Source organism: Schistocerca serialis, chromosome 3, assembly GCF_023864345.2.
Source record: "Schistocerca serialis cubense isolate TAMUIC-IGC-003099 chromosome 3, iqSchSeri2.2, whole genome shotgun sequence".
Taxonomy (NCBI): Eukaryota; Metazoa; Arthropoda; class Insecta; order Orthoptera; family Acrididae; genus Schistocerca; species Schistocerca serialis.
In genome coordinates this window covers 622,324,575-622,350,114 of record NC_064640.1, presented here as the reverse complement: position 1 = coordinate 622,350,114, position 25,540 = coordinate 622,324,575, and the positions used below count along the sequence as shown (strand labels likewise).

The 25,540-nt window shown below is 39.6% G+C and overlaps 1 protein-coding gene across 1 annotated transcript in view; it reads left to right on the top strand.

Annotated features, from left to right (window-relative positions):
- Positions 1-25,540, top strand: part of LOC126471055 (uncharacterized) — a 633,812-nt gene that overhangs the window by 387,451 nt on the left and 220,821 nt on the right. Inside the window, exons 7-8 of the mRNA XM_050099122.1 lie at positions 5,751-5,940; positions 19,593-19,723. Coding sequence (XP_049955079.1) covers positions 5,751-5,940; positions 19,593-19,723 — 321 coding nt within the window. The remainder of the gene's footprint in view (positions 1-5,750; positions 5,941-19,592; positions 19,724-25,540) is intronic.

The following is a 25,540-nucleotide window of genomic DNA, read 5'->3' as shown; positions in this document are numbered from 1 at the left end:
GAACTGATCGGTTGATCCAGAGGTCACTACACTAGCTGTCACCCCTGCTACTTCCCCCCCCCCCCCTCCCCACAATACCCCTGCCCTCTCACACACACTCTTTCTGAATCACGGAGCACTGGGGATGTCAGGAAGATGTGTTTGTAGTTAGTGATACTTGTGTGCCAGTGAGTCTTACACCATGGCCCTATTATTTGAACTGATGGAGACAGGCTGAAGTTAGAGCCTGATGGAGTAGGATGTCTAACCAGTGGCCTCTGATCCATGGAGTCCTCCTCCATGTGGGCTGGCTTGAGTCCTTTGATGGAGCCATTTCTTCCTTATCATTCCATGCTATCTTGATTGTGTTTGCTCCATGTTGAATGAATTTAAATAGTCCTGTGTAAGGAGGTCTTAATGATGGTTGTACTGAAACATTCCTCAGCCAAACTTGTGGGGCCTTGTGTAGGTCTTTCTGGACAAAGATAGGTTCAGTATCATGAGTTTCTGGTGCTGAAGGTTGAATTTGGGCCATGCTTCTTTGAAGAAGCTGTACAAATTCTGTTGTGGCTTCCTCAATTCCTCAGCAGGCAGAAGTCTTGATCTTGTAGATATGATTTTAGCTGGAAGTCTCAGGTGCTCTCAGAACACCAGTTGAGGTGCGGTGTAGCCCAGCTCGTTTCACCACCGTCCATAACACCAGTAGCACAAGGGGTAACATCTCCATCCATTACTCTCCCTGGCCATAATGGCCACTTTCAAGCTCATGTGGGATCCTTGTAGCATCTCATTCCTAGTGGGATGGAAGCTTTTGGTTTTAATATATGAGTAGCCACATAGTTGTTGGACCTTGTGGAACAGTGATGATTCGAAATGTCTTCTATAGCCTGTTGTTATTGTCAGAAGTACCCAGCATTTTGCGATCTAGCCATTTACAAAAGCTCTGACCACTGTTTCTACAGCCATATCAGTGATCTTGTCTCATGCTAGCATGTAAATTTGTCAACAACTGCTGGCCGGGGTGGCCAAGCGGTTCTAGGCGCTACAGTCTGGAACCGCGCGACCGTTACGGTCGCAGGTTCGAATCCTGCCTCAGGCATGGATGTGTGTGATGTCCTTAGATTAGTTAGGTTTAAGTAGTTCTAAGTTCTAGGGGACTGATGACCTTAGAAGTTAAGTCCCATAGTGCTCAGAGCCATTTGAACCATTTGTCAACAACTGCTAATAAGTAACTACACTGTCCTGTACATGGCAAGGGTACCACCAGGTCAACATCAACATACATGAAGTGCACCATAAGTGTGGTTACGGTGCTGAGGGGTGCTGATAAGTACCTGCCAATCTTGCATTGTTGGCATCTGGCATAAGCTTCAACCCATTTTCAGCAGTCTTTTTTTATTCCCCCAACAAACCTCCTTTTTTGTTATCAGCTTGACTTCACCTTATCACAAAAACTTGGCATCAGAAGTTTGTGGGTATAAAAGTGTGCTGTAGGTTGTGCTATATGTCACACCACAATGAATCTTGCAGTTTGGGCAAATGTATCTCTTACAGATGTTCCCACAGTTACGCTACTTTCGGTTTGTGCCTTCCGTAATAAATAAGCATTGGAACTATGGCCTCTGCTGCTACTCAAGCATAAAACATAGATCATGTCATTCTATTGTTGTTCTGCAATGCTATACCCTGGAATGGCCCTCACAATTACACAACAACATGAGAAAAACTCAGTATGACATTTCTACAGCTGCTGATGTAATTTATGTCCATAATGAACTGAGAAATGTGGTCCACTTGTCCACATTGTCTTGGTGAGCCATGGGTAGAGACTTTATAAAGAAGGCAGTAAGTGGAGCATGGTCCATGTGGGCAGTGCAGTGTTTCCTTCCTCCAAGTTGTGGATATGTTGTATTGCAGATTGGATATGTTGTATTGCAGATAATATAGCATACTATTCCTTTCTATCACACTCAATTTTTGCTGTGTTGCTGTAATCATTTGCAAGAAAAATTCTAGGGGCTGCCAGACCCCATGTACGAGTTGCTGCAAGCTATCACTTCGTGGCTGATGTCCACCTTTAATGCCATTGGTATGTGAGGAGCACTGCCTGAGTTACGTAGTCCTTAATTGAGTTAAATGCCATTAGTTGCTCTTGATTCTACCTCACTTTCCTCCTGCTGATTACATATTTTCCTTTGGTATATTTTCCTGCAGATGCCTGTGGTTCTGCTGCTTTTGGTGGGTGCATTCTCTAATAACTAATCATTCTGAGGCAGTACCACAGATCTTTGTACATCTTCAGTATCAGCACTTTGTGAGTGTTTCCTACCCTCTCAAGCATTGGAACTATGGCCTCTGCTGATGCCTTAAAACCGAGGAACTTCACATTGCTTTTTCCCAAGATGCATTTGTGTTTATTGATGGCAACCCGGTGTCTGCATATGAATTGGAAAATCTGTCTGAGATCATTTTTGTGCTGCTCTAGCAACTCCAAAAACACTACAATATTGTCCACATAACAACACAATCAGTGCCTCTGAGAACCTGGTGAATAAAACTCTGCCATTTGTGCTGCATTTTTCAAACTATATGGCATGAATTGGTACTCAGCACGCTGATTGGAGTAGTGATGGCTGTCTTTTTTTTTGTATATCCAGGTGTATTTTTGAATAGGCCTTCCCACAATCAATGAACTGAAGATTTGAGATTTCACACTAGCATTATTAAAAACCAACACTGTCTGCCACAGTTCTGGTGTTCAGAGCTCTGTAGTTGCTGCAAAAACCCCATGTGCTGTTCTGCTTGATCACCATGTATAGTGGTGATCCCCACTGACTCTCCAAAGGTGCCATTACATCCCCTTGGATCAGCTTATTAATGTATTCTTTTGCAGCCACAAATTTTTTGTGTGTTATACAGCACAGCTTGGCCACCACCAGTGGTCCAGGCAGTATCAGAATTAAATGCATAGACCACCCAGGCACCTTGCCTTGTCTACTGTCTTAATCTGTAGAAATTTTTCTATGAAGCTATCCAAGTTCTGGTCACACTGTGTTGATTCTACTGTTGCTAATGAAAGTAGTTTCTTGTTGTGGAGATCTGCTGCTAATAGAAACTGGTGAAGGTAATCCACCCCTATTATAGGTTCAGTAATGTTCACGACTATGAAGGTCCACTGGAACTTCCTGTCCAAACTGAGGGCCAAATTGAACTGCTTCCTACTAAATGTTTGAATGAAAGGTTGATCAGTGGCGTCTTGTTGACAAACTGCCTGTTGGTTTCTGTCTCAGGTTCTTTGGCCAACATTTGTTTAATGATGGATAGTCCACCACCAACAATGGAGGGTGAAGCTTTGACAATGCCAGTCACTCGTACATCATCAAACAACCGTTGGCCAAAGAATCCGAGACAGAAACCAAACATTGACAAATGTCAACAAGTAGCCATGAAAGCCTTAACAATGGTGTCTTATGTTTATTAGTGTTTTAACTCCATCTGTGGCTATTGTATCAGAATCTGGAATGGTAGTGGTCTGTGGCTTCTGAATATTAACATTATTCTGCCCTGAGGAGAAGTTTGTCACACTTGTGACCACATTGTGTGAAATGGATTTGAGCTGACCAGTTGCGGTCAAAACCAGAGTCACTCATGTCTCATTCATTCATTGTTTTGCATGTTGTACCACTGGGTCTGTCAAACAGTAGCATTGCAGGGAATTTGTTGTGACTAGTTGTTTGCAGACATCTTCTTGCGTGGTGCAAGTGGTTGCACTCCACGGGAGTTAACGAAAGCATATGTCTCAAGAATTCCCAATGTGGTAGCCACAGGAGGAGGATAGTGGGTACAGAAACTATTTAAAATAGAGTGACAGCCACTGGTGCCCTTTAATGGCTGTCTGAGGCATTCGGGTGACTGCAGGATTCTACACATTTTTGAGCTTTGGTTCTGAATCATTGGCAATACCGGCACCAGCTGAATTTCTCGAAACATCTCTCATCATCCTGATCATGAAGAAAGGATGCATTATGCCACTGTCTCATGTCATCAGTGTGATGCATGTTTTTAAGTGCCAAAATTAAGGCACTCAACTCTTTCACGCTCATAGACAGTTGATCTGGGCTATCAGGTGGCTCCACCCCTAGTATGTGTGGTTTGGTGCCTTCTGACCTGTTGTATTTTGTTTCCACGCTGTGGACTTTGTACTGGAAACAACTTACAAAGGCTTCTACATTATCTGCCACCATGTTAAGTGACAACTCCATGTCTACTGCCAAAACAATCGGAATGTTTGTAGGTTGTAGGGAGCTGTGTGAACCACAACATTTGTAAGGAATTTTCTGATAACAAATGCACTGTCACCAGTGACCTAAACCCTTGGAATAATTGCTTGGGTGCTCTGTTTCCCAATTGCTTGTCTGTAAGTAATCTCTGAAGCCGTATTGCAGGCATTGACTTGAAATGCTTTGCTTGATAAGGCATTTTTTTAAAAGGAATATAACTATGAGTTCACAATGCTTCCTCTGCTTAGACTATCTGAATTTAATTCAAGTGAACAATGACACAGTGAAATTGTTCCATATCATTCCTGATGCCATGCTCGTTGAAAATGTTTTCTACATGAGTGAACCATAACTCTGGTCTCCTTGGCCAGAATGGAGGCTGTTTACCATGGCGGGAGATCCTACCTTGTGCTGACATCATAGGTAGCATGGGATGATGATTGGTTTGTGTACTTGCCTCGGAATGCTGTACCATATGTGTTTCTTGATGTGTAGTCTCCTGCCTGACATTTCTGCCACCTTTGAGGTTATTAATTTCCTGTGCTCCTTTGCATGGTCATCACTGTAGGATTTTTGACACAAAGTAAACAGACACTACAATGATTATGTAGACATGTTGTCTGAATATGCATAATTATTTTACTTTACTTTACACAACATGAAAACTTCTTACAACAAGCAAAAGCATGTGATCAGTGAGAAAGTGCAAAGAGCACAATATAGGGAAGTTTTGCACACAATCTGTCTTTTGTTTGTTCACAACTGATTTGGCAATCCTGAGGTCACTACAATATTAAGGATTCCATAGCTCCAGGTATGAGCTTTACGTACAGGGCAAGACAACAGCAAAATAAATATCAAAGTGTGCAGTCCACGTCACTTCAGACAAAGAGAAGTTGCAAGCAATAACTTTAGACCAACTTAAATGTGTATTCAATGAAATAAAAATCTGACGTCAGTGTATATACCTCTGTATAGTTCATGTCTTTTCTTAGTTTAAAGGGTTTGAGTTGCTGGGTTTGAGTCCTATCACTCAAGTAATACAACATGAGTGGTATTTCTCCAGTTGATATTAGTTGTATGTTAATCATATAATTGGTTGATTTTTCTGATAATAGGTATCTTACTTTCTCTCCTATAGGGAGACTCTTTGCATTAAAAATATATTCAACTCACCCTGTTTCCCTGTAGAATGCCTTCTCTGCTGCTCAACACATTCCCTGTGTGATAAATATCAGTTTATCTTTAAGTGCTTATATGTTTTTCTTTTGAAACTGTGGGAAGGGAAATACCATTATAAACAAGAAAAACAAGAAAAAGTAAATCAACTTTCAAAATATGGGAAAGAAGGGATTTCAGAAATCATAATTCATATGTTACATAGGTAAAGAACAGTGTCTGATTTCCTCAGTTATAACATTGAATATTTGCATATATTTTCCACCAATATGTGTGTATTTTACTGAAATTAAATCTTTCTCTGTTCATTAGGAAAGAATATAAAACAGAATACAAGAAAAAGTTCCAGCCATTTTCTCATTATGATTATGTGGAAGGAAAATTCTTCAAAAAGAAACATGCAGATCCTTCTTCACAACAGCTTTTACTATCTGATATGCCCCATAGTGACTCATGGTATTGTGAAGTTCTTGAACTACGAAAAAAGGCTGGAGAGTACAAGGTAAAGAACATTTTCCTGACACAGTTTACATTATGTGCATGCCTGGTGTTAATTTTCTTCATAAAGTTTTGCTCTCAGTCAAACATGGTATTTTGTTTTTAGAAGTAACTTTTGCTCTACCTGTGTACATAATAAGAATAGGATATTGTTGAAATAAAACTGCTGCAATGAGTGTTGAAATAAAACTGCTACTCTTCTGCAAATTAGACTGTTTTTAATTCTTTTTCCCTATTTATTCTGCTTAGGTATATTCTGTTACTTGAAATGCTTCTTTATGGAATTGTTAGATTTTTTTATTATAGACTAGTTTACTGTAAAAACAACAGCAGATACTGTCTTCAGATAATATGAAATGCTTCCATCTCCTCAAAGCACAAAATCATACTTGTAAGAAACTGCTACTAGTGACTGAGCCTTTACAACATCCTCAGTATATCTTACAGTATTCACTTATAAAAGAGACTTTTTTTAGAAAAATAATGAGTCATTTCACAGCCTCTTGTTACATCAAATAATGAGCAAAAATTGAAACTAAATTACCAAAAACACAAGACTGACCAAGAACACAGAAGGCCAGTTTTATACAACAGATAGTATATTATAGATATGTAGTCAGCATGCTGGGAGCCCATACCAGCAGCAAGGGCCACATGTAACCAACCTGTGCAGCTGCCTGTAGGATGTCAAATGCAGTTTGCTCATGAGATCAAACATTTGTCAAATGCCACTAGAGGAAAGGGACACATGAAAACACTACAAGGGCAGACATATTTCCATATCTGTGTGTCTGCTGATTCATTTGTGCTGCCCACATTGGCCCCTGTGGAAAGTCATACTACAGAAAGACATAAATAAAATAAATCCCTTGATCATCAACCTGTCTGTAAGTAGATGTCAAGGACTGCATTAAATTGTTACTGACATGAATGACTTTATTAGTGTCACTAAGTGAAAGATATATGCATGTAATAAGAAACACGATAGACATTTGAGATTTTGTTGGAAGTGACCTTGCTGATGTAACATATGTCAATATTAATGCCAGCAAACATTCAAAACTGTGTTCTAGATGCTTTGCCATTAGGAATCAATTATTATAGAAGTGGGTCATGATTTGAATGTTTTATTTACAGTAACAATTTTTTTCCGATGGGGAGAGAGGTGACAGCTGCCTCCCTAATCCCCACCCCCGCCACCCCCACAAAGGAGTATGCCCACGATTTTATTATAGTAACTGCAGCCAGTTGTTGTGTTCATGGGTCTTTTACACACTTGACAGTCCACTCCAGCTGTAATGTCTATTTATTTTTAAGATGCTGCTATCAATAGTCATTTCCCTTTTCTACCAGCTTTCGCACCCTACTTCTTGTCAGTATCAGTCACTAGAACATTGTAACAATGTGCATGTGTTGTAAGTTTCTAAAAACTGTAACTGATGGGTTCATTTGCATTGGTGATTCCAGCGTTGGCTGTTGGAGGTGCCCACACTTACAACTCTCTGTCTCTCTCTCTCTCTCTCTCTCTCTCTCACACACACACACACACACACACACACACACACACACACACAGAATGTATGAGACAGATATATATTTAACAATGTGTAGAATATTTTTTTGCCATGATACAGGAGCATGCATCATAGTTTGGTTTCCATGAGACACAAAGTATCGGGGAGGAATACTGATCCATGACCACTCAACTCTCTCCCTCATCTCATGGGAATTAAGTTGAGCTGAGTCCAAGGTATATGCACATCTTGCTCAGTGATGTTCATTGAAATCAGATAACGTAGGCCACCATCCACCCTCAAGTCCATGGAGTGTTCCTCAATCTATGCTGACTTAAGTTACGAGTGATGCATCACCTTGCTGAAGGCACAAGGTTTCCATGGAATACTGTAGGTAAACAGGTGGATGGCCAGCTGCTGTGGGTGAGTGGCTCTAGGCACTTCAGTCCAGAGCTGCACTGCTGCTAAGGTCACAGGTTCGAATCCTGCCTTGGGCATGGATGTGTGTGATATCCTTGGGTTAGTAGGGTGTAAGTAGTTCTAAGTCTAGGGGACTGATGACCTCAGATGTTAAGTGCCATAGTGCATAGAGCTATTTGAACCATTTAGGTGGATGCACATAATTGGATTGTTGGGTCTTTTACCATGTGTGAATAATGAAAGAATGCAGATATCTGTGGGGAACCATTCATTCAACAAAAACAATCTTCACATGAAAGTACATCCCCAAAGTGTGCCCTGTTGGTAATTGGGTTCCATCACGTCTGTGAGTTATGATTTAGAGATAACTTGTCATCAGTACATGCTATTGTATACTATGACTCATCAGGCCAGATTAACTTTTTTCTAGGCTTTTGACAACCAATAGTGCTAGTCCCATGCTTGTGATAATCTCTAGGACCTATGGTGTGTGATGAGTGGAGATACACATTCAAGGCATGACTTCTGTAATCCACAGCAAGGGGGTGGCTCTGAAAGGCATGGATGCTCACTGGTTTCTGTAGTGCAGCATTCGGTGATGAGACACTTTCTGCACTATGGCCCATCTTTAAATTACGATGATCTGAAATTGTCATTAGCAACTCCAGTCATCAGTGTGATTCATCCAACCAGACATTATGTTTCCATTGATCCATGGTCCAGTCTTAACCATCCCATGCCCACTGTGCTTGTAACTCACAATGTCATTGGTTCAATGTAGGAACACGTAGCAGTTGTCAACCATGGAACTACATGTTCAACAGTGTGCTGAAATATATGCTTTGAAAAGCATATGCTTGCACTGCTATTGTACTCCCTCATCAGACTGCCACAGATTGTCATCCATTCTGCTTCACAGAGTGGGCAAACCTCTGACCTCCACATTCTGTGAGGAGGTGTGGACATCCAATACCTTGTTACCTGTTTGTGGCTTCACTGTGTGCAGCTACTTTTCAGAGAAACTCATAATAGTAGCATGTGAGAACTGACCAGCTTAACCATATACAAGATATTTATTTGCAGGTGCTGGGCTGTAACAATGTCCCCTTTGTCAGAGTCACTTATGATAGTGAATTTCCTCATTCATGGCCCGTAGCATCACTGGATTGATTCTCCATCCATCTCTGTTTCACTTATATGCTTTATTTACCATGTCCACTGTTTTACTGCCACCAAGCAGCATTAAGTCTTGCAGTGTGCAGTTATCATAATGTGCTGGTTTGTCACTGTTTGTCTTTGTTTTAATGTCTCCAACTGGATTTCATTAAGTAAATGTGTGACAATATTGTTCTGACTACATTTTCTAAGAATTCTTCCAACGAATGTTAGCCTTAAATGTGATTTTCTATTAGTTAATTGTTTAAAAGTGGTACTGCATGAATAGTGACTGATTGTTGTAACAAATTTACTGTGCAGGATAAAGATACAGAAATTTTCTGTCTCTTTGCAAACATAACTTTTGCTCACTTGTATTGGAAGTCAGCTACAAATGTGTTCACCAACCACTGGTAGTATGTAAATGTATGTGCAACCTACTGCATTTTACTGCAATTTTCTACATATATGCCTTTGAATGATAATAATCCTACCACAGTTTATTTTGGTACATGTAATATCATTTGTACTTCTGATGATGTCTCATTATTGAGACAAGAATATTCAAGACTACTGAAATGGAATGAATTTCTAACATCTTTCAACTACAGCCATTAATGGAGTTTCTCTTGATAATTTCAGGTGTCTCATGAGTCATTTAGGTATTCTGTTACAGCATTTAAATGCAGTAAAAGTGAAGGCTATTACAATTCTCATAAATTTTAATATGAAGTTTTAACTAACTTCTGCTATAAAGTAGATCTTATCCGCTGCTGTGCTCCTTTTATCTAATTTCCACAGTGATCTTACTTGTTCAAGTCACTGTCAATTCTAGTACATTAATCAACAACAACTTTGGAGTTACAATTAGCATCAACAACATAATTGGCAAACAAGTTAGAATTGGCATTTCAGTGATAAAACGTTTTCCATAAATCCCATCATGGAGAGCCTCCAGCTATGTGGAAGGAGTTAAGTTATACAGTAATAGGAAGAAGCAAGCTACTTCTATAAAGTACACTAAAAACAAATTTTGACTGGTGAGAATCTATTCACGCTAACGAATATGGAAATACTTCTAGACTATATATATATATATATATATATATATATATATATATATATATATATATATATATATATATATATCAGGACACTAACAGCTACTTCGAAAAAAAGCTTCTGCTCCTCTTCATAAATTATATAGTTTCTAACAATACATAAATGTCAATCGTAACTACAACAGTGTCTTGGACCCATACACAAGCCTGCTGGAGAAACAAGTCAAACTTTAAAACACAGCTCTCTCAAACTTGATGGGAGCGTATTTAGTTAGAACTTGATGTCAACTTAAAATTCAGCACTTACAGTAATGAAATTGCTACAGATTTCCTAAAATAACCTATTGAGCAACTTCCAGAGAACTTGTTGAGAAGCTGTGGTTACTATACACATCATACTTTAAAAGAAAATGAGAGTTATAAATTCAATTGGGAATTTCTAATGTGTCTGAAAAGCCAGCTACAAAAATTTCTGAGAAATTCAAAACAAAGTAATTGAGAAAACAGCACACACACACACACACACACACACACACACACACACACACACACACACACACACACATGCACACGCACACACACACAAAATAAAAAATTTAAAAAAAAAAAAAAAACAGTGTGGGGACAAAAGTCATGGAATAGTGATATGCACATATACAGATGGCAGCAGTATTGCATACACAAGTATAAAACAGCAATGCATTGACAGAGATGTCATTTGTACTCAGGTGATTCATGCAAAAAGCTAAAAGTTGAATAGAGAAGAATTCAGAGCAAAAATAAATGTTACTACAGAAGATCTGCTTCTGTTTAGTAGAAGAATTTATGAATGCAAGTCTAAAATGACCAATTTAAATATTTTCCATTTATACCATAAGTTCATAGCAGATTTATTCAATGGTTGTGTTGTGATGGATGCACCATTTTCCTTCAGATCGCTGAAGTTAAGCTCCATATGATGTGGTCAGTACTTGGATGTGTGACCATCTGGGTCTGCCACACACTGTTGACAATTTTTTCTTTGCCTTTAAGGCTGAGTCAAGAAGGGTGGTGGTGTAACATCCCAGATCAATAGTCTTTGTGCCAATGTCCTGGATTAAGTTCCAAATGTCTTTGCAGTGCATCATGATTTGAGAGAGTGCTACACTCTTGACTGTCATCCATCCACCAGATGGGGACATTAAGCTCAGTGGCCTGCTTGGTGCTCTTTGAAAGGAGTAGGCCCCAACACGAACAACCCATTACACTACACCAATACACATGCACCCATTACAGTCACCTGTACCTAACAAATACACTTCCACACACAGCTCTCATACTGCATAAAGGGAAAGTGGCTGCAGTTGCAAAGGACAGGGAAAACATTTCCTTAGGTGGCTGAACCAGCCCTTCGGGGCCTCCCAGCCATTCATGCAATATGACTTTACTTATAGCTGATTTAGTTAATTCTACAGATTTAAATGTTATTTTATGTATTATTAGTCTAAAACATTTGAGTTGAATGTTTTTATTATGTTTTTTGTTATTATGAGTCTAATGTTTTCTTAAATAACACAAGTTTTTAGCTAATATATTTCATTCTACAGACATAATTTGTTTTTATTATTATGAGTTAATTATATTTTTATAGTTTGTAATTGTGGCTTGTCTGACACCCATGTGTAACATCAGATAACAGAATTTTTGGAATGTCCTCCTAAGTAGCTGCATGGTGAGAAAAGTGGATTGCTAAGCAAAGGGGGCTGGGTTTATTCCCTGGCCAGGTTAGAGATTTTCTCTGCTTGGGTGTCATATAGTCCTTACATTTGCATTGCTATAACTGACATCATATTGTTGAGATTGCTGAATGGGCATAGCTTGAAAGTCAATAAATAGTAAAAAAGAAGACATTCTGGGATCAGTAAAAATCAAATAAAATCAGATGATCCAGGGCTATAATGTGTGCTGATGACCCTTGTGATCTATTATGCACTTAATATGTAGTGATACTATTGACACTGACTTTCTAAAGACACTCAAAGACTGTCTGGTGGAAAAGAAATTGTACTGTGTTAAAGGGTATCTATTAAATTAAATTTGGGTATATTATTTTTTATAATCATCATAATGATTGCTCCTTAGAAAGTAATTTATAATAAATGTTTTTGTTTTTGATGTTTCCTATATTTCATGCACATTTACTCAAAAAAATGTTCAAATGTGTGTGAAATCCTATGGGACTTAACTGCTAGGGTCATCAGTCCTAAGCTTACACACTACTTAACCTAAATTAACCTAAAGACAAACACACACACCCATGCCCGAGGGAGGACTTGAACCTCCACCAGGACCAGCCGCACAGTCCATGACTGCAGTGCCTTAGACTGCTTGGCTAATCCCATGCGGCGCACATTTACTATACACGTGTTAACCTGCAGGATCAAATAAAATTCAGTTCAGTTAAATTCACTAAAGAGAGGGAACATTGGGCAATAGATAGGCGTACAAAAAGGACCACAAAATGAACAGTCATTTTTACCTCTAATTGACCTCTACATAAAAAAGTGATAGTGGTGACCTTTGTTAATTAATTAAATTGGATTTTAAAAATCATAATGTGTGTTTTTGAATAGAGCAATTACAAATAAAATTGGTGATGGCCCCAATGGTTCACAGGCAAGAGTGTGAAATTACCTGAACTCTACAGTTCATTCAGCCAGGCTGCTGGTAAAATTTTCCATTGACCAGTTGATCCTAGGATGAAATGTGTGACATGTGCCCAATTATTTAAAGTGGCTTCTTTTGTATTTAATATGATGTAACAGATGAACAATTGTGCCAGAGTGGGATTTGAACCCAGATCTTGTGCTTACGTGATGAATTATTTATTTATTTATTTATTATTGTGACTGCTCACAAGAAACAGGATATTTGGATTTGAATCCTGGTCTAGCAAAAATTTTCATTTGGCATGATATATTCATATATTGCAAGTTAAGTATTTCTACATCTACATCTACATCTACATCTATACTCCGCGAGCCACCTTACGGTGTGTGGCGGAGGGTACTTATTGTACCACTATCTGATCCCCCCTTCCCTGTTCCATTCACGAATTGTGCGTGGAAAGAACGACTGCTTGTAAGTCTTCGTATTTGCTCTAATTTCTCAGATCTTTTCATTGTGATCATTACGCGAGATATATGTGGGCGGTAGTAATATGTTGCCCATCTCTTCCCGGAATGTGCTCTCTCGTAATTTCGATAATAAACCTCTCCGTATTGCTTAACGCCTTTCTTGAAGTGTCCGCCACTGGAGCTTGTTCAGCATCTCCGTAACGCTCTCGCGCTGACTAAATGTCCCCATGACGAATCGCGCTGCTTTTCGCTGGATCATGTCTATCTCTTCTATTAATCCAACCTGGTAAGGGTCCCATACTGATGAGCAATACTCAAGAATCGGACGAACAAGCGTTTTGTAAGCTACTTCTTTCGTCGATGAGTCACATTTTCTTAGAATTCTTCCTATGAATCTCAACCTGGCGCCTGCTTTTCCCACTATTTGTTTTATGTGATCATTCCACTTCAGATCGCTCTGGATAGTAACTCCTAAGTATTTTACGGTCGTTACCGCTTCCAATGATTTACCACCTATGGCATAATCGTACTGGAATGGATTTCTGCCCCTATGTATGCGCATTATATTACATTTATCTACGTTTAGGGAAAGCTGCCAGCTGTCGCACCATGCATTAATCCTCTGCAGGTCCTCCTGGAGTACGTACGAGTCTTCTGATGTTGCTACTTTCTTGTAGACAACCGTGTCATCTGCAAATAGCCTCACGGAGCTGCCGATGTTGTCAACTAAGTCATTTATGTATATTGTAAACAATAAAGGTCCTATCACACTTCCCTGCGGTACTCCCGAAATTACCTCTACATCTGCAGATTTTGAACCGTTAAGAATGACATGTTGTGTTCTTTCTTCTAGGAAATCCTGAATCCAATCACAAACCTGGTCCGATATTCCGTAAGCTCGTATTTTTTTCACTAAACGTAAGTGCGGAACCGTATCAAATGCCTTCCTGAAGTCCAGGAATACGGCATCAATCTGCTCGCCAGTGTCTACGGCACTGTGAATTTCTTGGGCAAATAGGGCGAGCTGAGTTTCACATGATCTCTGTTTGCGGAATCCATGTTGGTTATGATGAAGGAGATTTGTATTATCTAAGAACGTCATAATACGAGAACACAAAACATGTTCCATTATTCTACAACAGATTGACGTAAGCGAAATAGGCCTATAATTATTCGCATCTGATTTATGACCCTTCTTGAAAATGGGAACGACCTGCGCTTTCTTCCAGTCGCTAGGTACTTTACGTTCTTCCAGCGATCTACGATAAATTGCTGATAGAAAGGGGGCAAGTTCTTTAGCATAATCACTGTAGAATCTTAAGGGTATCTCGTCTGGTCCGGATGCTTTTCCGCTACTAAGTGATAGCAGTTGTTTTTCAATTCCGATATCGTTTATTTCAATATTTTCCATTTTGGCGTCCGTGCGACGGCTGAAGTCAGGGACAGTGTTACGATTTTCCGCAGTGAAACAGTTTTGGAACACTGAATTCAGTATTTCTGCCTTTCTTCGGTCGTCCTCTGTTTCGGTTCCATCGTGGTCAACGAGTGACTGAATAGGGGATTTAGATCCGCTTACCGATTTAACATATGACCAAAACTTTTTAGGGTTCTTGTTTAGATTGTTTGCCAATGTTTTATGTTCGAATTCGTTGAATGCTTCTCTCATTGCTCTCTTTACGCTCTTTTTCGCTTCGTTCAGCTTTTCCTTATCAGCTATGATTCGACTACTCTTAAACCTATGATGAAGCTTTCTTTGTTTCCGTAGTACCTTTCGTACATGATTGTTATACCACGGTGGATCTTTCCCCTCGCTTTGGACCTTAGTCGGTACGAACTTATCTAAGGCGTACTGGACGATGTTTCTGAATTTTTTCCATTTTTGTTCCACATCCTCTTCCTCAGAAATGAACGTTTGATGGTGGTCACTCAGATATTCTGCGATTTGTGCCCTATCACTCTTGTTAAGCAAATATATTTTCCTTCCTTTCTTGGCATTTCTTATTACACTTGTAGTCATTGATGCAACCACTGACTTATGATCACTGATACCCTCTTCTACATTCACGGAGTCGAAAAGTTCCGGTCTATTTGTTGCTATGAGGTCTAAAACGTTAGCTTCACGAGTTGGTTCTCTAACTATCTGCTCGAAGTAATTCTCGGACAAGGCAGTCAGGATAATGTCACAAGAGTCTCTGTCCCTGGCTCCAGTTCTGATTGTGTGACTATCCCATTCTATACCTGGTAGATTGAAGTCTCCCCCTATTACAATAGTATGATCACGAAACTTCTTCACGAAGTTCTGCAGGTTCTCTCTGAGGCGCTCAACTACTACGGTTGCTGATGCAGGTGGTCTATAGAAGCATCCGACTATCATATCTGACCCACCTTTGATACTTAACTTAACCCAGATTATTTCACATTCGCATTCGCTAATAACTTCACTGGATATTATTGAATTCTTTACTGCTATAAATACTCCTCCACCATTGGCGTTTATCCTATCCTTGCGGTATATATTCCATTCTGTGTCTAGGATTTCGTTACTGTTCACTTCCGGTTTTAACCAACTTTCCGTTCCTAATACTATATGCGCACTATTTCCTTCAATAAGAGATACTAATTCAGGAACCTTGCCCTGGATACTCCTGCAGTTTACCAATATTACGTTAACTTTTCCTGTTTTTGGTCTCTGAGGACGGACATTCTTTATCAACGATGATAATGTCCTCTCTGGTAAGCCGTCAGGTATTTTATCGTTTCGCCCAAGGGGGGGTCCCTCTAACCTAAAAAACCCCCGTGTGCACGCCACACGTACTCTGCTACCCTAGTAGCTGCTTCCGGTGTGTAGTGCACGCCTGACCTGTCTAGGGGGGCCCTACAGTTCTCCACCCAATAACGGAGGTCGATGAATTTGCAACCATTATAGTCGCAGAGTCGTCTGAGCCTCTGGTTTAGACCCTCCACACGGCTCCAAACCAGAGGACCGCGATCGACTCTGGGCACTATGCTGCAGATATTAAGCTCAGCTTGCACTCCGCGTGCGATGCTGGTTGTCTTCACCAAATCAGCCAGCCGCCGGAAGGAACCAAGGATGGCCTCAGAACCCAAGCGGCAGGCGTCATTCGTTCCGACATGTGCTACTATCTGCAGCCGGTCACACCCAGTGCGTTCAATAGCTGCCGGAAGGGCCTCCTCCACATTACGGACGAGACCCCCCGGCAAGCACACCGAGTGCACACTGGCATTCTTCCCCGACCTACCCGCTATTTTCCTGAGGGGCTCCATAACCCGCCTAACGTTGGAGCTCCCTATAACTAATAGGCCCGCCCTCTGTGACTGTCGGGACCTTGCCGGAGAATCAGCCACTGGCCCAACAGGCGAGACACCCTGTGGTGGCTCGGAAACGATGTCATCACCACTAGGAAACACCCCGTACCTGTTGGAAAGGGGTAAGGCAGCTGCCACGCGGCCAGATCCCACCTTCGCCTTTCGGCCAGGCACGCGCGAGCCCACCACTGTCCGCCATTCACCCTGGAGTGATGGCTGACCGGTAAGATGCTCACTGCCGGAAGACGCAGCGACATCAGGGGTTCCATGTGATTCCAAGGCCACCGAAGTAGGCATAGGTCTCACCACAGTTGCCCCAACGCCACTACGAGCCGACGCCTGCGCCTCGAGCTCGATGAGCATAACAGACAAAGCCTCCACCTGCCCCCGAAGAGTGGCCAATTCTCCTTGCGTCCGCTCACAATTCTGAATGAATTTCACCAGTATCATTTCATGTCATCACATTCTCTGATTTCATCCTCTTTGTTTCCATTAATTTCATTGCAGTGAATTTAATTCAGTTAGTATGTCATATTTATAGACAACCACACAAATTATCTGTGTACAAACATTATAATTTACACAGGATGAAAGGCAATTTAAATGTGATTTTCTTGAAGAAAAATAGATATGGAATATTGGATATTCCAACAGCCGCAGCTAGTAATAATACTGCTTACAATTACCAGTAATTTCAATCTGTTAGGAGAGCAGGAAAAATTATATAGTTACTTGTTAATAAGTTACACACCAACAGTATTCAATTTAAGCAGAAAACATTCTTTCAAATGTTTCTTTGTGCCACTCCATTCAATGAGACTCCATCAGCCTTTTTACAGATAACTTTTTGAAATCCCTGTATCAAGAATGAGTCCTCTGAGAATAGAAGAAAGTACAACTCACAGCTGTTGACAAGCCACACAATGTATCTATTTTTCATCTGAAAATAACCAACCTTCTTTGAGTTGAATGGATTTTACTATTACTGCATTCATCATCCTTGGTATCATGCATACATAGGCCAACATAATTATATAGGTTCTACATTCTTGTATTTAAAACACTGACTCAGCAACTTACTGTGTCTACTTAAGAAACTGGATCCTTGTTGGGTATCTATGCAGGTATTGGTGCAAAATACAATTTGGAGGCTGACGGATGAATGTGTGATGCTGCAACCCAATTTCACTGTGCAGCTGGCAAGGATGGTAAACTGGGGACATGTCAATACCAGTACATAAAGTCTTTGTGAATATATTTTTGTGTACTCAGTTGGATAGTAACTGTGTCTCACAGACAGGTGCATGAACAATACATGCAGATGTCAGCATTTGAGAGAGAACGTGTAGTTGGCTCAAAGAGGGTGGTTGGAGTAGTTTGTGAATCACTCAACATGTGAGTATGAGTGATACCATTATTTGACAGTGTTTGTAGGAGTGGGTGAACAATCATGGAACAGCATGAAGAAAGAAGCAGTTGACCTAGAAAGATGCAGAACGTGAGAGCTTAGCAATCATCAGAGTGGCACTCAGAGCCCTGGATTCATCATTATCATTGATCTAACATGCAACTAGTGCTTCATTGACCATAAGGACAATTAATAGGTGTCTCACAGAAATGAGGCTGACCTCACGGTGCCCCTTGTGCTGACTACTGTTGACCTCTGTACACCAACTAGCCCATTTGCATTGGTGTCATGCACATTTGGCCTGGAGTCTCATTGACTGGAGTATAATTGTATTTAGTGATTAACCCCACTTTGAACTGAGCCCCGATGACCAGTGGAGATTTCTCTGGAGATGTCCTAATTAGTAGTGGTATACCAACTTGACTGCTGCCTGCTGTATGACCTGACAACCAGGAGTGATGGTTTGTGGTGCAATTTCATTTCATAGTAGGACCCTTTTGGTTGTCATCCATGGCACCCTTGCAGCACAGTAGTACACTGGCAATGTTCTATACCCCATGTTGTTGCCATTCATGGCAAAGCATCCTGGGCTTACATTTCTGCAAAATAATGCCAACCTGCCCACAGTGAGAGTTTCTGCTGCTTGTCTTCATGCTTGCCAAACCCTACTTTGGCAAGCTCTTCCCAATTGCAAACAATTGTATTATTATGGGCATGGCCCTCCAACCAGCTCAGGATTTTGATGATCTGACTCATCAGTTAGACAGAAATTGGCACAAAATCTCTCAGGAGGACATCAAACGATTCTATTAATCAATGTCAAGCTGAATAACAGCTTGCATAAGGGCCACAGGTGGACCAACACATTATTGAGTTGTTGAATTTGTGTAGCTCTTTCTCTTGAATAAATCATCCAATTTTTCTGAAACTGTAATAATTTGTTTGTGTGTACATGTACATAACATCTACCAATTTCCATCCCATTTGGATAATTCCTTCATGGTGCATTGAAACCCCCCCCCCCCCCCCCACACACACACACCCATAGAGTGTATTATGATTCACTGTAAAACTAACAACCAATATAAGGAAAGAGAAATGAAGATTATTGTTTAAAATTCTGTTCACAGTGAGGTCATTAAAGGTAGATTCTGATATGAAATGAGTAGAAACATGAAATTATGTTTAACAGAAAATGTAAAATGTTGCAAGCTTTGAGCCAACATCACTATTTTAAGTATAACTGCTCTCATCTTGAAGATGCCACAAGTACTTGTGACACTTAATGCATTAACTTATAAGCTGAAATGTAGTTTAAAGGAATGCCAAGGTCATTTGGAAATGATGAGATTAACAAAATGTAATTATCTCTGAAAATTGCACAGCTGTATGGAATCATTATTGAGAAAGTTTAACTACCAAAATTTAGAACGTACACACAAGGGGAAAAAACAATTTTTTGCAGAGTTTCTCAGTTCTGAAAATGTTGAATGATCAAAATTGTAATATCTTGGAAGAAAGTGATGTGTAGCTTTTGGGCATGGAATACATTTTTTGAACTTGAACTTTAGTCATTTGTAATAAAACAAAAAACATTGTTCTCCATAAAAAAGAGAAAAATATTGTATGCTTACATGTAATAAATCACTTTACAGCACCGTGGATGGGGGACTGAGTTAGTACCTCAGCACATTGCAGAACTGTACAGCAAGCAAATGACTCTTTGGGAACAAGTATCACGCAGAAGTTCATTGTCTGCACTGTCTTTGGCTTCTACAACACCAAGGTAACTTTCATTTTGTAATTTCTGATTTTTGATAAAGTTTATGTTTTACTGTGATTTATATCTAGATCTTTAATTCAACTTTTTTTGTTTCATGGGAACAATGATAACTAGCAATGCATGTAGTGTTTTTTGTTGCATACCCCAATGTCTTTGAGCCATTTATAAAAGTAATATCATGTAAAGCAGGCCTGGCCAAGGTTTGTGCTCTTGGAGTGCACTCACTCTCCACAAGTGCAGCTAAGTTTGCCCAGCACCCCAGCTTTCCCCACCACTGAGCTATTCTGGCAGGGGTGTGAATGAGATGGCTATATACCAAATGCTGCACATGTGGGAAATTTAGAAGGCTGTGTTTACTACATAGTGCAACTGCTTCTAACATCCAAGTCTCCAAATGTCAGACAGACAGATCAGTACCAAACATCGTATATTAACAGAGCATCAACCAAAACTCTGATATAGTTTGTGCTTTGTGCTGTCATCCAGGAGAATGTGCATAAATGGTAAGTAATAAGTAACTCCTGCCCTACGGGGAAGGTGTAACTGTGAGCATTTGTTGTATAGAGCTCCCATGAGAAGTTGGTAGAGCATTAGTTTCTTGTATCAAGGGTCCTGGGTTTGAGCCCTAGTCATGCCAGTTTTGTACTGTAGTAAGTGTGAAACTGTCATATGGGACAACATGTTTCTGCCATGTAAAAGGCCTGTTCAGAGTTTATAGCAATGTTGTTCTGACAGTCTGCTTTTGCTTCATTTATTTGAAAGTAGCAAACCTATAGAGAACATCTGTAGTTTCACAGAATAAGCATTAACAATTGGAAGAATAAAGGAACCACAACATCACACAAGCAGAAGTAGGAACAGTAACAACAGCAAAAACATTAATAATGATAATAATTATAAACAAAATAATAAGAATAATTGTAAGTTCATAATGTTCAGGAATCAATACAAACATTACCACACACACAAACACGGTGTTGTTCATTCTGGAATGACGGTTTCACAATAGTGCTTGCATACCAAGAAGTGTGTGAAACAAATCACTTTTGTACACGAAGCACATTTGATGAATGCCATATTTGTGCATCCAACCTGTAGATTGCAGTTAGATTGCAGAATGGAACTTTCTGAAACAGAACTGTATCAATATTCAAAGGATCTGGGTTTCTCAATGAGTTTATTCATCATTAAGCTGTGATGGTGAGAATTATAGAAAAGTGGAGTACATAACTGATTGTATGAGAGGGACTGCAGCTTAAGTAGATTATTCCATTAATCTCTTCTGAAGAACCTTGACCAGCATGAGAGATTTTAGAAATCATTAGCTTTTACATTTTGAAGAAATGAAGATCAAGCAGTTGATGAATGGAGGTTGTGTTTGCTGGAATTACGTGAATTGTGATTTTGTCTTCTGGCAGGTTATTTTGTATGTGCAGGCCATGAAGAACACTGCCATCTTTGTGAAGCCTGTAAGGAACCAGTATTAGCAGACATTTTTCTCCACTGGTTTTTTGTTTCACTACCACTTTTTGTAGAAATGTCCTGGACAGTTCTTTGGTCATTTTGCCAGAGGAATGAGAGTGGACAATTAAATTCAGTGCTGCAGACATTGACTGACATATATAAGCACTCAAAGAAAGAGGCTCTTGAAGAACTACAGACAACTCTGGAGCAAATTTGGCTGTCTTTGGAAGCAATGGAATAACTGTGTATGTATGTGAGGTCATGTGAATAGATTGTACAATCCCTACAGTGTCCGTAGATCCTCTAGCTTCAAGAGAGTGCAGCCCACAGTCATATTGTTGTTGAATCAACTTTCATGAGCACTAGATATGTACATCTGTGTAGGCTGTCATGAATGTGTGATTTGTTTGTTACCAGTCCTCTCTACTGTTTTTATGTCATTTTTGTTCTGGTACATATTCACTGTAACAAAAGATTTGACTTTACAACTTATAATACTATTTTTATGCTTCCAGTGCAATACTCAACTGTCATGTGCATCAAAGCTTGGGAAATTTAACTACCTTGCTTTTCTTTTTGCCCACAATTACATGTCTACATCATGAAGACATCATCCCTTCCAGCAATTCTCTTTGAAGATCTCCAGCACGTGCATCATAATATATTTGTACCTATCTTTTACAGACATTATTCTCTCCACTTCTCTACCACTGTTTCCACTGAAACAACATACATCATGCAGGACATCTGGTGAGAAATCTGTTTTTCATTACAGACACCAATGTGTAAATATTTGAGTTGACTTCAGCTGCTTTTTGGCATTAAGCTAATATTTCAGCATTTTGATTTTCTTGTTTGTTGAGGAAAACAATTCCCTTTTCTCCTTTTATGGTATTTCATCATTTGAGGACTCTCCTGGTGGCGATATCAAAGACATTGACTCTTGTCCATATACTTGAACAAAAATGAATGATTCTGCTCCATCTGGTGTGGGCTCATTGATATGTAATGTTTCCCCTATGCAGAAATTTAACACCTTCCACTGACCAGTCACATCCAGTACGGATGCTGCACACTTTCTGTCATCTTCAGTTATTTCCATTGTTGTAGGTACACAGGTGACAGTATGCAAAAATTCGATGACAATGTCAGCAGTGATCTAGGGATTCATGTCACAAAACAGCAGTCAGTTGCAGCAGTGGCAGTATTGTGCAAACTGGACAGCAATTCCAGACCTGCTTGTTTATGTATACACAAACAAAACACTCTAGCCACAACACACACCTCTGATGTACAGTAGTGCTGCCATCTAGCAGTAAATTGTTATTATTATTGTTATTACTACTATTTATACTGTTATGATATGATGAAAGTACAATTGTACAGTCATAACTGTGGGTTCTTGGATTGTTCTGGGAGGTGGCTGATTGGAACTACAACATATGAAACATTAGTTTACTTTATTACAAGAATGATAAAGAGATTTACTTAACTTTATACAATCCACTGCAACAGGAGTGCACTGCATATTTACAACTGTCTTCAAACAGCAAAGCATCACTTACTGTATCCAATTACATACTCTTCTCTTGAAGTACATTTCCATTTGAGACTTGAGTAGCACTGGTGTCCTAACTAGATGAAGCTGACTGCTTTATTACAGGTCATGAACTGAGACAGACCGAGTTCATGCTCAGCTCTATAACAGCTTCTGTGTGGTGGCACTGTGGTGTTGAGAGAGAGTGTTTCTTCAGGAGCACCTCCCATTCATAATTGCAGATTGCAGTGAGACATTGCTAACTTTGGTGTGGCACCACATTTTTTAGACAATACCATAAATACTTCCACATGTGTGATGCAATTTTTTCTTTATTCTTCTGTTCCAGTTGCTTATGTTTATTCTGTGAAACTACAAATGCACTCTATAGGTTTATTACTTTCAAATAAATGAAGCAATAGTGGACTTCCAGCAGAACATTGCTATAAACTCTGGACAGTCCTTTTACATGCCAGGAATATGTTGTCCTCTGTGACAGTTTCACACATACACCAGTACAAAAATTGGTGTGACCAAGTCTCTACAAACTAACACTCTACTGACTTTCCCATGGAAGCTCTACACAACAGACACTCAGCTTTTCTTTTACTGTGCTCTGTAGGTCAGGAGTCACTTATTACTTACCATTTACACACATTCTGCTGCACAACAGCACATAGCCCAAACTATACTGTAGTTCTGGTTGATACTCTGTTGATATATAACATTTGGTACTGATCTGAATATCTGATATCTGGAGGTTTGGGTGTAAGAGGTGAATATTGGAGCATATTTTCATAAGCAGAATCATGTGTGTTTATTTTAATCTTTTTATTTTTCTACCAAAAGAACAAATTTTATTACTTAACTAAATAAGTACATTAGATAGAGTTAATACAGTGAGCAGGACTACAATAACCTATACATACAGGGATTTAACATTAAGTTGTGATGTTTGTAAACTTATTCACATTTCAATTTTAGAATATGTTATATATCTGTAAGTGTGGTTAATTATATATTCAAACACATGGAGGTACGCAGACTTAAAATCTGTTAAACCCAAATACTGATGGGGCTTTGTCAGTTTCATAACAGGAAAAATAAATGTTTGCATACATTTATTGAATGTGCTTTGAATGTAGTTTCTCTGTGCAGTCAAGAATATTGCTCTTGGGGTAACATTTTATAAAAGTCTTGTAAATTCCTGGTTTGGACAAACAGGTCATTGAGCTGGGTGTACATCTACAAGCTCACGTTGGAAGTAATGAGGTACACCAGTAGTCAAAAGTGAGAACAGTCTGACAGAGAAATGTAAATCAGTGTCCAGTTGTGAAATGTCTTGGAATTTCCTTCAGAACTCATAATGAAATGTTTCAGTTACTCAAATGTGTTATGTCTAGTCTACAAATGACTGTCTTGAGTTCTAGGAAGCATTTCATGCCATGAACTTGAAGTTGATTTTTCCAAAGTATTAATTTTTGTGTGATGGTATCAGTGTTGATCATCATATCTGTTGCCAAATGATTCTCCATTCACCCTCATTGAGTGCTGTTTGATCAGGCACAATCTAAAGTAATCATTTAATGTTATATTTATCATTTGTTTTTATGTAAATATAATATTAAAACATTAGATATATGTGCACTTCAGCCTTGACCAAATTCTCAGTATAGTTCATTAAAAGATGGATGACTGTCAGCTGATCAGAACCATCACAGTTCTTATTGAGAGTTCAAATACATTGCATGGTTGTCCTGAAAAGGAGAGTTTTACTACCTCATGAGCTTCTGGATGCTTGATTTTAGAAGAATGACACTCTTTTTCATAGGACTTAATTGTATAAAGTAAAATTACCCATTCCCCGAGTCCAGTGTGTGATGAACACAGTTACTCTGTATTTAGTTGCTTTATGCGCTCTAAGTAAAAATCTGTGCTAATATTACATTGGTAAATTTTTGTTGAAGGAAAGTTCAGGTAGAATGTAAGTACTTTTGGATTAAAGGAGACCACTCACCAAAAATCAGAGTCATCAATAGGCATACACAAAAAGAAAGAATACTAGCTATATTTTAGAGTTATCCTTATTAGTGCTAGGGTAAAATCCCTGATGAAGGATATGGTTCAGTTCTTTCAGTCTAGGGTGATATTCAGTGACTAAGGGGGCACTCCTTTGTAGCTGATACTTGTGGGAGTGCTGGCAGGATTGGGGTTGTGTGAGAAAATGGCATGAGAAATTTGTTTGTGGTCTAGGTTTGGGCAGTAGTGGCTGTGTTGGAATGCTTTAATGGGACCTTCAGCATACTGGGCAAGGGAGTTGTCATCATTGTAGATACATCATTTACAGATGGCTAGGCTGTATAGGAGGTATTTTTTGGTGTGTAAGGGATGGCAGCTGTCGATTTGCAGGTACTTTTGGTGGTTAGCGGTTTAATGTGGAGAGAGATGTGGATAGAGTTACCATAGAGGTGGAGGTCAATAACCAGGAAGGTGGCACACTGGGTTGAGGGTGACTAGGTGAAGCAGATGGGACAGAAAGTGAGGAGGGAATGAGGGTAAAGTGGTTTGGCTCTGAATTCAAATCATTAAGACACCATCAATTAACTAGAACCAGACTAGAGTATTGAAGTTATTGAAGGCCAGAAAGGTTTTCTCTAGATGGTCCATAAACAAGCAGGCATAGAAGGGTGCCAAGTGAATGCCCATGACTGTGCCTCAGATCTCTTTGTATATTTTCCCTTCAAAGAAACGTAGTTGTGAGTCAGGTTGTAGTTGGTGAGGTGTATAAGGAATAAGGTAGTGGGTTTGTAATCTGAAGG